This window comes from Pleurodeles waltl, chromosome 6 (assembly GCF_031143425.1).
Source record: "Pleurodeles waltl isolate 20211129_DDA chromosome 6, aPleWal1.hap1.20221129, whole genome shotgun sequence".
Classification (NCBI taxonomy): domain Eukaryota; kingdom Metazoa; phylum Chordata; class Amphibia; order Caudata; family Salamandridae; genus Pleurodeles; species Pleurodeles waltl.
In genome coordinates this window covers 151,294,355-151,306,746 of record NC_090445.1, presented here as the reverse complement: position 1 = coordinate 151,306,746, position 12,392 = coordinate 151,294,355, and the positions used below count along the sequence as shown (strand labels likewise).

Here is a 12,392-nt window from a genome sequence, read left to right as displayed (position 1 = left end):
GCTAAATCAGTACAGAACTAAGATTTCAGGAAAGTACCAAAGAAATGACAAAATGGGTTCTATAAAGAATATTTTTCGAGTGTGCTTTCCTTGGTCTCAACGTTGACCATCACTTTCCACAACTTTTTTACAGATATCTCCTCATTTTTAACCTTGCAGCACTTTGGGAAGTATTGTGTGGTATTCAGTCTATGACTACTAAAGATGACCATGAAAGCTGTGTATGATTTTCCTCATTTAAGCGTCAGTTACACGCTTCCAGGAAAGCATGTTTATCTGAGGTGCTGTCTCGTACCTAAGGCATCAGCCACGGCCCTAGCTTCCACATTTGGCTAAAAGGAGTGATCCTACACTCTTAGTGGCAATCTGCCTATTGTATCTTTATTATTCGCTATATAAAAGTTTTTTATTCTAAAGCAAAACTGATGCAGTAAGCTTATGCGGTGCAGGACATTATTCCTCTACCAAGGATCACTTTTTTCCAGATTCAGGAATCACTGTGGGCACCAAAGAGGATAACTTGTTGAATCTTAAAGGTTGTGTGTTCTTTATTATCTTGAAGTCAGAAACATCAATAGCCTACAGGTGCATCATAAGGCCCATCGGACAAAAAAAAAAATGGTATGACTCAAATAACATACGATATATATCTAATTCAATTTTTACCAATAATCAAGGTAGTTTATTCATCACCAAATTACAATTGTGGTAAATTAACAATATTCAATTTGTCTGGTGCTTGCAACTTCTGTGCACGTAATTCATATGATACAAATATAGTTACAATGTTCCCGGGTGTACTGAGTCCAAAATACACGTATATGTTGGTAGAAGTTAGTCGAAATTAAATATGGATGGCATCACTTGAGCAAAAGAAAACCAATTCACCTGAATATTATATTTCAAAGAAAAATGAGGGTGAATGAATCCAAAGAAGTGTAAATTAAATTCAACTATACGAAACCAAAATGTGACATGCCGATGTATCATAAAGACATACCTGAAAATAGTCCGGCCATTAGATATATTCTTAATATGTCAAGCAAGTAAAAAACAGGAACACTGCAAAAATACAATACTATTATATATATATTCACTGGAAAAAAACAAAAAGTTACAGGGATGTTAGTTAGGTTCTGAATTTACTCAGACAAAACTTTAGAAATTCAGTAGTTAGAGTTATTTCAAGTAACTATAACCCACGCCCTACGGTAACTATAACTTGCACCCACGTCATGCATGTTTTTTCTTCATTAATTTGACAGCTAATGCTTCATTTATATTTTTAATACCGTTATAGAAGTTATCATGAGTGCTGTAATATCTGGGGTAATTAGCAGTGAATGGCGAGGGCACGAGTTATAGTTACTTGAAATAACTAACTATAACTGCTATAACGTCCCTGTAACCTTTGTTTATTTTCAGTGAATTTCTATGTTTTTTAAATTCTATTTCCTCAACTATAAAGTCTCTGTAACCTTTGGATTTTTCAGTGAATTTCTGTTTTAAAAAATAAATAAAGTGATTTTAATTACTATACGTTAATACACCAACGGACGTGCACTTCCCTGTGACCAACCCCCATAACCACCCAACCCTGCACCTCACATGGTTGTCCCTCTAGGTGTGAGGGTGTCTATGGGTGTGAGAGTGGGTGTGACGGTGTCGGTCTGAGAGAGTAGAGGGGAGATGGAGTGTCTGGATGTGAGAGTGGGTGTAAGGGTGTCTCTGAGTGGGTGTGTGAGTGTCTGAGTGGGTCTGTGTGTGAGTCTCTCAGTGAGTCTGTGTGTGTCTGAGTGTGTGGATGTGTGAGAGTGTCTGCGGATGTGTGAGTGGGTCTGTGAGTGGTAGCATGAGTAGGTCTGTGGGTGTGTTGAAGACTGAGTGGATTTATGAGTGAGTGTATGAGCATGTGAGTGGATCTGTGAGTGGCTGCGTGAGTGGGAGCATGAGGGTCTAAGTGGGTCTGTGGCTGTGTTGAAGAGTGTGCAAGTGGATTTGTGAGTGGGTGCATGTGTGTGAGAGTGGCTGCATGAGTGTATTTATGGGTCAGTGAGTGGGTGAATGAGTGTGAGAGTGGGTGTGTGAGTGTGAATGGATCTGTAAGTGGGACCCTGAATGGGTCTGTGAAGGTGTGCATTAGTGTGTGAGTGAATGTGTGAATATATATATTTTTTTTGCTCTCTCGTCTGGAGTTGTGACTTTGTTGCGGCTTTACAAAGAGGGGGGTCCGCGCTGAGCGCCCTGACAGAGTCACAACTCCACAATCATGGCCAAAAAAAGGGCTTTAAATCTTTTTTAACCTAATAAGGAGTCCCCCAAGACACCCTTTAATAAGCCCTATGGGATCAGAGTACCTCTACCCTAACCCCTTCTATTGTTCTCAGCCTCTATTTCCATCCCCTGTGACCATGCTCCAGTTCATAAAATAGCTGCCGCAACTTTGAGCAGGCTGCGGCCAACCAATCACAGAATTCCTCGTGGCACGAGGGTTTGTGACGTCCCGCACAGCTGTTGCAATGGATCCGTGTCTCTAAATATGAAAAATTTGATTTTCTTTAATTTCTCAGAAACTACTGCATGGATTTACACCAAACAACAAAAAGGGCTCTTTCTGGACCAAGAGCTACCTTTCTGCCATGTTTGGTGTAATTCCCTCCAGTGGTTTGGACAATATTGCTGTTCAAAATCCCTATGGGAATTAACATGGGAAACGCACCTTTATTGACTCCTCCCTCCCTCCCCCTTTTCTCTGGCCCCCACTTGACGGATCACCCCGAATCTTTCCAGACAGCAGCGGACTGGACTGTTGCATTTTTTTGGAACATTTTGTGAAGATCCGTCAAGCGACATATAGAACATTGGCACTTTCATGTTATAGTGTCTTATAATGTACCATCTGGAGTCAACACTAATTATATATAAATAAATAAAAACATTTTTTGTAGTGTTTTTTTTCTTACTCAGTATATTAAGAATATATCCAAATGAACAGTATTATTTTCAGGTATGACTTTATGTGCTTTTTATACACTGGCATGTCACATTTTGATTTCGTATAGTTGGTTTTAATATTCTCTTTTCTTTGGATCACTTTCCCCTTGTTTTTCTTTAGAATATAATATTTGGGTTAATTGGTTCTCTTTTGCTCCAGCGATGCCACCCACATTTCATTTTGACTGACTTCTACCATCACATACATGCATTTTGAAGTCAATACACTCAGGGGCATTGTAGCTGTAATATTTGTATCATATAAATTATGTGGACAGAAGTTGCATGCACCAGGCATATTCTATATTGTGAATTTACCACAATAGTAATTTGTAGATGGGTAAAATATCTTGATAAATGGGAACAATGGAATAGTTTATACACATCATGTGGTATTTGAGCCCTGAAGAGGTTTAAGGCGAATGGGTCTTATGAAACACGTGTTGACTATTGATGGTTCAGATTTCGAGATAATAAAGAACTAAGATCTTATAAGATTCAATGAGTTCTCCTCTTTGGTGTCCACAGTAATTCCTAAATCTGTTTTTGACCTTTGTACCAGTATCTTGAAGGGTGTAAAATGGACCCCCTTCTCGTGAGTTGGAACACACTAAGGACTTATTAGACTGGTTACACTGGAGGTGTATTTTTGAGTCACCAATGATTGCTTTGGCTACCTTTTTCTGATTGTACAATTCCTTCCCACACTAGACAAAAATCTCTAAAACAAATGCCAACTTAACTACGTACAATTGGGCTTTGCTCGCTTCCTGAAAGCTTTGAGGCTGCCAAGGTGTTCCAAGAAATTGTGTCTCATTTTTTTCAAGATATCCGAACTTGTGGTGGTCAGGAACCAGCCAAAGTATAAAGGCAGAACATCCATGTCAAAGGGAGCTTTCATGCTCTTCAGCTCTTCCAATGATAGCTTCCAGTGACTCTTGTCCTTCAGTTGATTGCAATCGCGACGCCACTGTGTTTTTGGCTCAACAATGACAACAGTAAAATTGTGTTCATCTGCAATGTCAAAGATGGTTTCCAAGCGCTCCTTATCATGGTGCGTATCATCCAGGACAACAACACCGACACCTCTTTTGTTGCAGTTGCCAATCAAAGCTTTATCCAATTGGCTGTACTCATCGGAAATGACAGATCTAACTGCCGGCTTAATGTCATATTTATCAGCTGAAATCACGCGGGCAGCATCCCCATATTTGTCAAGAATTTCTTTAGCCAAATGACTTTTGCCACTTCCAGGGAGCCCTCTAAGCACGATAAGAGTTTTTGATTCCTTTAATGCACCAACTGTGTGATCATCCAAGAGAAAGGGAAAGTTCTGGCTCTCTGCCTGATCCTTTGACGCTGGAGAAGACATTTTGCAAGACAGTATCGTAGATAGCAGAGACTGGATCTTCCTTGTAATGCCTCTTTTCTAGTGGGTAAAAGGGAAAAGAAAAACAACTGCTTAAAAAAATGGACATGCGATCCATTGTATGATTGTGGATATATTTGAAACTATTTTTAGACACATTAAATAAGTCTAGCAGTTTTGCAGGTCATTTATTTAGCTGAAATGATAATATACATAGAGACTGACTTTTAAAACTTGGACAAATTGCAATACTTCCAAAAAAAACATCTAGCCCTCTGTTCAACAAATTCAACCCTTTGCCTCTCCCATGCTGTTTATTATTAGCGGGTCGATGTTAGAAAACCTGTAAAGATGCTGGCACACATTTTGGGACTGCAAGATGTATGTGGGAATGCAAGATGTATGTGTAAAAGTTATTTGGGTGAGATCAGGTAAGCAATTATGCAATTCAATTCATAATACAACAGCTGATCCACCATTTGATACATGAACCTAAGATACTTTCAATAATAAAGACTCACACACTGAAGTGACTTTGGCTGTTTTGTAATTTGACAGCAGAAGTCCTGCTCCAGCATGGGTCCATCTCAGTTTCTGTGGCCCACCAAAAGTACTGAATGTCAACACAAAGACAATCTTTGATACATGTGTGGGACATTCATTCAGGGATGCACTCATTTAATGTCACACTACTTGCCATAGCACACTTCTCGTTTACTCACTAAGAAGGTGCTACAACTTCTGTAACCATCTCCGTACACCTCAGAGATCCAATGGGTTTGGTGGGTGAGCGATCTTAACCTTGCTGACACATCAGCTTATGTGAGTACAAATGGTCCCGGGTCTTGACTCTCAATGCCTTTCTACACCTCATCCAGTCATGGATGTGGTGTAATACCACAAGAGTCATGGGAGTCCACCCGCCACTGGCACTAACCAGCCGAGTGCCAGCCCGTCTTACCCTTTGTTCCTTATGGAGCTTGACTCCTCCGAGGGAAGGCCCTTTTCCAGGCTTAGGACCCTCCCCACCTACCCACATATCTTCCTATTGGTACACGTCTGATAGTCTGCATGAGATATCAGCACTCACTCCATCAATAGTAACTCAAACCTAGACTTAAAAACGTTCATTCTTTGCAGACAAATAGCCCACCAAACAGATCAGCACCCAATTAAGTCCCTGCAGGCATTGCCATCCATACAGACTCAGACTATGCACACTGGTAGCAGCATCCCCTGGTGACCTCATAGACACTGGGGTCACACACAATATGGGATCCAGTCTTTAAAACACTTCTTTTCCCCTAGGACAATGATCTCTAGAAAGAGCTGACCATGCTTACACAACCTATTCAGGGAAAACCAAACCAGTCTTCAATATAACAGTGGAAACAAAGCAACAGCCATGACATTTAAATATGTGCAGTTATTCCGACACTGTGTATCAGATTCACAATGTTCACTTCTTAATAGTTGTTTAAAAGAGAGAAACTACTATGGCAAATGGCAGAGAGGAAGAATCAAGAGATTTAGGTGGAGGTTTAGCAACACCAATCCACCAAGTAGTCAGTGGCTTACATAACAGAGGACAAGCAGGATCCTCAGAAATTGCAGGGGAGCTATGCAACATACATGTATGGGAATATAATAGAGTCATGTTGGAGAAATAGGACAGACATATAACTAAGTGAACTAACGAATATGGGAGTAACATAGCAAGGTAGCTAATTAGAGACACGATCAAGGTAAAAGGTACTAGAAAGCAGCAGTGAATTCTCACAGTAATGACTTTGTAACATTACAGCTGTAGAAAAATATTTTTGCTGCCACCTTCTTTTGGGTAACTAGGACCCAAGGAAGGCTGGTGTGAAGATGGAAGAAAAAGCTGTAATACTTCATTAACAACATTGGTGGTCAGTACTTCCCTCCTCACGCCTGTACTGTTGCCTCTAGTCGGTTGACTAACAGGAAAAGGGGCAGCAGCAAAGTAAAAAAAAAAAAAAAATGTAACTGAGGTAAATAGTACGGAGAAAAATGTCCACCTCAGAGTAAAAGAAAATACATAGATAACATAAGGAGTTAAGAGTAAAGGTTAGGATAATAAAATATCATGCTATTTGTGGAGGTGATTGCTTAATGGAATTCTTTGTGGAGCAGGCCACAATTATGAATTTTCTACCAAATTAGAAATCTTGGTATATGCTGCCATAACACACACCTTCTGACTCTTGCACTAGTAATCGCCCATACTATTGGCATGTGCTAAGTCACATGCACAGCAAAAAATCTTTTTTGAAGCCAGGTGCATGCCCACCTCAAGTTCTACCATTCCCCTTACCACACTATCCAGCTCATATACCCCAGTCGATTCCAGAACACCTCTGGGTAACCGTGCACTTTATAAATGCAGGAACGAAACAATCTCAACTGGTTGTATAGGTACACAAAGGAGGAGCTTGTTGGTAGATAATCCAGACATTAAGGGATATACTGAATACCAATATAAAAGCCAATACCGTAACTCCTATTTACTCAAAGGTCCCAGTCCTCTGCCTCCAGATCGACAGGAAACATGTAACAAGCATTTGCAATGCAACGGGTCTCGCGTTTGCTCATGTTAGAGCTGATAGCGTTGTAAACTCCTAACCCGACTTTTCACCTATCGGCAAAAGTGCATTTATGTACGTAACCTGAAAAAGTGCAATTAACTATGTAAAGCGCGCGACTTCTGCCAAGCGAAATCGCGCTAGTAAATTAGAGAAAAAGTAGTCCACAAACCAGACAGAAAACAGCGAGCCTCGCATGTTTTCTGTACTTGGTCGATGCGCTCGAGGAGGGCTAGCCACCGAAAAAGGCATGACGTATGCATGCCTTCGACTAATGAGAGCAAGCAGATTTTATTAGGCAAGACCACGAACCAATGAAAAACACTGACGTGATATCGACAGGGCTCCAAGCCCTTTTCTAAACCCTAAAGCGTCTTGCTGCGATACGCATGCGCGAGCGCATGCAACGCAGGCTCGACCCTAAAAAGGAGTAATTTTACAAAGGGGGAGCAGAAGAGGGCGAGCCGACTTTGAAAACGGCGGGTCATAAATACCTATGTAAATCAACACTAAGCAAGCAAGTGAAGGTGAAAATGTCAGATTTCTTTCATGGGGCTTTTGGTGGACGGAGGAGGGCGATTTCTCCCTCTTGCACCCCAATAAAAGATTAACAAACCCTGCTAAATGTTGAAATCTGTAGTACAATTTTCACATAAATTGTTAAAAATTCAGAGGTTCTGAATGAAATATTAGGATACTACTTCGATGTCTCAGGCAAACCGTAACCTCCCAAAGGGTACTGGCACTCAAACTTAAAAAAACATGGTGCAAATTTATGACATTTTTTCAGCACCATTCCCCTAAGAGTTAACTTACGATTATACGTTTTACAGGTAGTTAAAATCTAGTTATGCAAAGTAAGATAGCCCAACATTTTTCAAAGTAAAGAGCATACCTTCATACTTTACATGTTAATCCTGTGTCTGCAAGGTAGAGTCCTGTTTATATGTTAAACAAGATTTGCAATGGAAATAGTTCTCGCATTTGCTCGACTTAGAGCTATTAGCATTGTAAAGTTGTAAAGTCCTAACCGGACTTTTATTGCCACATAAAATGAAAATGAAAAGTAATACAGTTTTACATAAGGGAGCCGATTTAAAGCGCCACGCCATAAGCGTGAAGGAGTACATAAAATGAAATAGAAGTTTGCTCACAGTCAAACGTATCGGCAAATGTGCAGCGAAAATATAAAGAAAAACTAGTCCAGGAACCATGCTGAAAACATTGAGCCTTGTATGTTTTCAGTAGTTGGCCGGTGCGCTCGAGGAGGGCTAAACTCTGGAAAACGCATGACGTATGCATGCCTTTCACAAATAAAATCAATCGATTCTTAAAAGGCAAGCCCACGAACCAACAAAATTGATGGACATGGGGTGGGCATGGTTAAAAGCCCACAGAGATTACAGCAGGCTAGAGTGCTTGCGCACACAACCCTAAAAAAGAGAATATCTATAAGAATGTGGCATGGTGGAAAAAGTCATGTGACACAAATGTCACAACGACACACAAAAGAAAGTTGATCAAGACAAGCCCAAAAGGCTCATACGACAATGTTATTAGTCAATAATAGCTTAGAGGACCAGAATGGTTAGTTACATTAACTGTACAAGCTCATGCATTAATAATACCACAGAAAACCTTATTAATTTAGGTGGTACAATAAAAGCCCCAGCAGTTAAAGTGTGCTGCCACCACTAATCCAACATCAGTTGCAAACCTACCCAAACTCAGCATGAATTATTCTCCAAATACAGGGAGTGCAGAATTATTAGGCAAATGAGTATTTTGACCACATCATCCTCTTTATGCATGTTGTCTTACTCCAAGCTGTATAGGCTCGAAAGCCTACTACCAATTAAGCATATTAGGTGATGTGCATCTCTGTAATGAGAAGGGGTGTGGTCTAATGACATCAACACCCTATATCAGGTGTGCATAATTATTAGGCAACTTCCTTTCCTTTGGCAAAAAGGGTCAAAAGAAGGACTTGACAGGCTCAGAAAAGTCAAAAATAGTGAGATATCTTGCAGAGGGATGCAGCACTCTTAAAATTGCAAAGCTTCTGAAGCGTGATCATCGAACAATCAAGCGTTTCATTCAAAATAGTCAACAGGGTCGCAAGAAGCGTGTGGAAAAACCAAGGCGCAAAATAACTGCCCGAGAACTGAGAAAAGTCAAGCGTGCAGCTGCCACGATGCCACTTGCCACCAGTTTGGCCATATTTCAGAGCTGCAACATCACTGGAGTGCCCAAAAGCACAAGGTGTGCAATACTCAGAGACATGGCCAAGGTAAGAAAGGCTGAAAGACGACCACCACTGAACAAGACACACAAGCTGAAACGTCAAGACTGGGCCAAGAAATATCTCAAGACTGATTTTTCTAAGGTTTTATGGACTGATGAAATGAGAGTGAGTCTTGATGGGCCAGATGGATGGGCCCGTGGCTGGATTGGTAAAGGGCAGAGAGCTCCAGTCCGACTCAGACGCCAGCAAGGTGGAGGTGGAGTACTGGTTTGGGCTGGTATCATCAAAGATGAGCTTGTGGGGCCTTTTCGGGTTGAGGATGGAGTCAAGCTCAACTCCCAGTCCTACTGCCAGTTCCTGGAAGACACCTTCTTCAAGCAGTGGTACAGGAAGAAGTCTGCATCCTTCAAGAAAAACATGATTCTCATGCAGGACAATGCTCCATCACACGCGTCCAAGTACTCCACAGCGTGGCTGGCAAGAAAGGGTATAAAAGAAGGAAATCTAATGACATGGCCTCCTTGTTCACCTGATCTGAACCCCATTGAGAACCTGTGGTCCATCATCAAATGTGAGATTTACAAGGAGGGAAAACAGTACACCTCTCTGAACAGTGTCTGGGAGGCTGTGGTTGCTGCTGCACGCAATGTTGATGGTGAACAGATCAAAACACTGACAGAATCCATGGATGGCAGGCTTTTGAGTGTCCTTGCAAAGAAAGGTGGCTATATTGGTCACTGATTTGTTTTTGTTTTGTTTTTGAATGTCAGAAATGTATATTTGTGAATGTTGAGATGTTATATTGGTTTCACTGGTAATAATAAATAATTGAAATGGGTATATATTTTTTTTTGTTAAGTTGCCTAATAATTATGCACAGTAATAGTCACCTGCACACACAGATATCCCCCTAACATAGCTAAAACTAAAAACAAACTAAAAACTACTTCCAAAAATATTCAGCTTTGATATTAATGAGTTTTGTGGGTTCATTGAGAACATGGTTGTTGTTCAATAATAAAATTAATCCTCAAAAATACAACTTGCCTAATAATTCTGCACTCCCTGTAGTTGCTTTTTATATGTTTCATAAATGTAATTATTTTATACAAAACAGTTTCTGAAAATACAGATATTTCACCATGAAATACAGAATTTGCTTTAGCTAAATAAGTTTAATTCCCCCAAGCAGAAGTTTCTTTTTCATGGAAAAAAAAAACATTGCCCTGAAATCGTAGCTCATCATTTTTCTTAATGAGTTTAGTTCCCAAACAGCTAACACCAATCCCACTCTCATGCACCGTGACACAGAACAGGTTCTACCTTGCACGTCCATTTATAATTTTCATCAAATACAAATGGTTTAAATAATAAGGAATGAATTTCCACCAATACTTTTCAAGGAATAACCAAAGTTATGTGAAAAAAGCCCCCAAAAAGTGAAGAACTGGTACAGTGTTGTCAGGGTCATTATTATGCAATGCCTCGCTATAATTGCACGTATGTCAAGGATGGGCAATAATTATGTTGGGATAGCTCGAGGCTGTCAATAATGGCCAGAATGTCAAGTAAGAGCCACTAGTATACCAGAGCCAAACAGCACAGTCAAGACTACTCACAGTGTATCAAGCATGGGTCATTGTTATACCAGAAATATTCAGCGTTTTGTCAAGAATATACAGAACAAGAATGAGTCGTTATGTAAAAAAAGAACAGGAAAGCCCATGCCATGTCAATTGTGGGCCACCAATAAGCCAAGGATGGTCTTAACGTTGTCAAAATGGCCCAGAATGTCAAGGGTGAACCAATATAATAACAGGAATATAATAAACAAGCATTTGCAATGCAATAGGTTACAGCTATTTGCTTTTTAAATGACAATGTCTTTTACCTATGTGTTTTGTTTGGAGTGCTTTGGATGTACGAACAGAGACGCAGCTGCCGCACTGTCTAGAGGATGAAGAACAGGGAATTACCACTGGGAACAGAGACACAAGTGCAGCACTGCCTAGAGGACTTGCATGGAGGAGTTGCCAAAGTGAACAGAGAAGCAGATACAGCACTGTCTAGAGGACTAAGAATGAGGAAGTACCTACAGGACCAGAGAAGCAGCTTGCAGCATTGTCAAGAGGACTTAGAATGAGGAATTACCAATGGGACCAGAGAAGCAGCTTGCAGCATTGTCTAGAGGACTAAGAATGATGAATTACCACTGGGACCAGAGAAGCAGCTAAAGCACTTTCCACAGAACTTAGAATGTGGAATTACCACTGGGACCAGAGAAGCAGCTAGCAGCACTGTCTAGAGGACTTAGAATGAGGAATAACCACTTGGACCGGAGAAGCTACTAGCAGCACTGCCTAGAGGATGTAGAATGAGGAATTACCGATGGGACCAGAGAAGCAGCTTGTAGCATTGTCTAGAGGACTAAGAATGAGGGATTGCCCCGGGGACCGGAGAAGCAGCACCTTCTAGAGGACTTAGAATGTGGAATTACCACTGGGATCAGGGAAGCAGCTGCAGCATTGTCTACAGGACTTAGAATGAGGAATTACCACTGGGATCAGGGAAGCAGCTGCAGCATTGTCTACAGGACTAAGAATGAGGAATTATCACTGGGATCAGGGAAGCAGCTGCAGCATTGTCTACAGGACTAAGAATGAGGAATTGCCACTGGGACCAGGGAAGCAGCTGCAGCATTGTCTGCAGGACTAAGAATGAGGAATTACCACTGGGACCAGAGAAGCAGCAAGCAACACTACCTAGAGGACTTAGAATGAGGAATTACCAATGGGACCAGAGAAGCAGCAAGCAGCACTGTCTAGAGGACAATGAATGAGGAATTACCATTGGGACCAGAGAAGCAGCTAACAACACTGCCTAGAGGACTTAGAATGAGGAATTACCACTGGGACCAGAGAAGCAGCTGCATCATTGTCTGCAGGACTAAGAATGAGGAATTACCACTGGGACCAGAGAAGCAGCAAGCAGCACTGCCTATAGGATTAAGAATGAGGAATTACCACTAGGACCAGAGAAGCAGCTGCAGGACTGTTTAGAGGACTTTAGAATGAGGAAGACTGAAAGTGGAGGAGTGTGTGTGTGCCGGAGGGTGCAATACACACACACAAAGCCAATTATCCAAAACAGCAGTGGAGAGAAGAGTGGTTTAGAAAAC

At 41.1% G+C, this 12,392-nt stretch overlaps 1 protein-coding gene across 1 annotated transcript in view; it reads right to left on the bottom strand.

Moving 5' to 3' along the window:
- Positions 1-12,392, bottom strand: part of CNP (2',3'-cyclic nucleotide 3' phosphodiesterase) — a 51,492-nt gene that overhangs the window by 24,394 nt on the left and 14,706 nt on the right. The window contains exon 2 of the mRNA XM_069237666.1: positions 3,745-4,423. Coding sequence (XP_069093767.1) covers positions 3,745-4,423 — 679 coding nt within the window. The remainder of the gene's footprint in view (positions 1-3,744; positions 4,424-12,392) is intronic.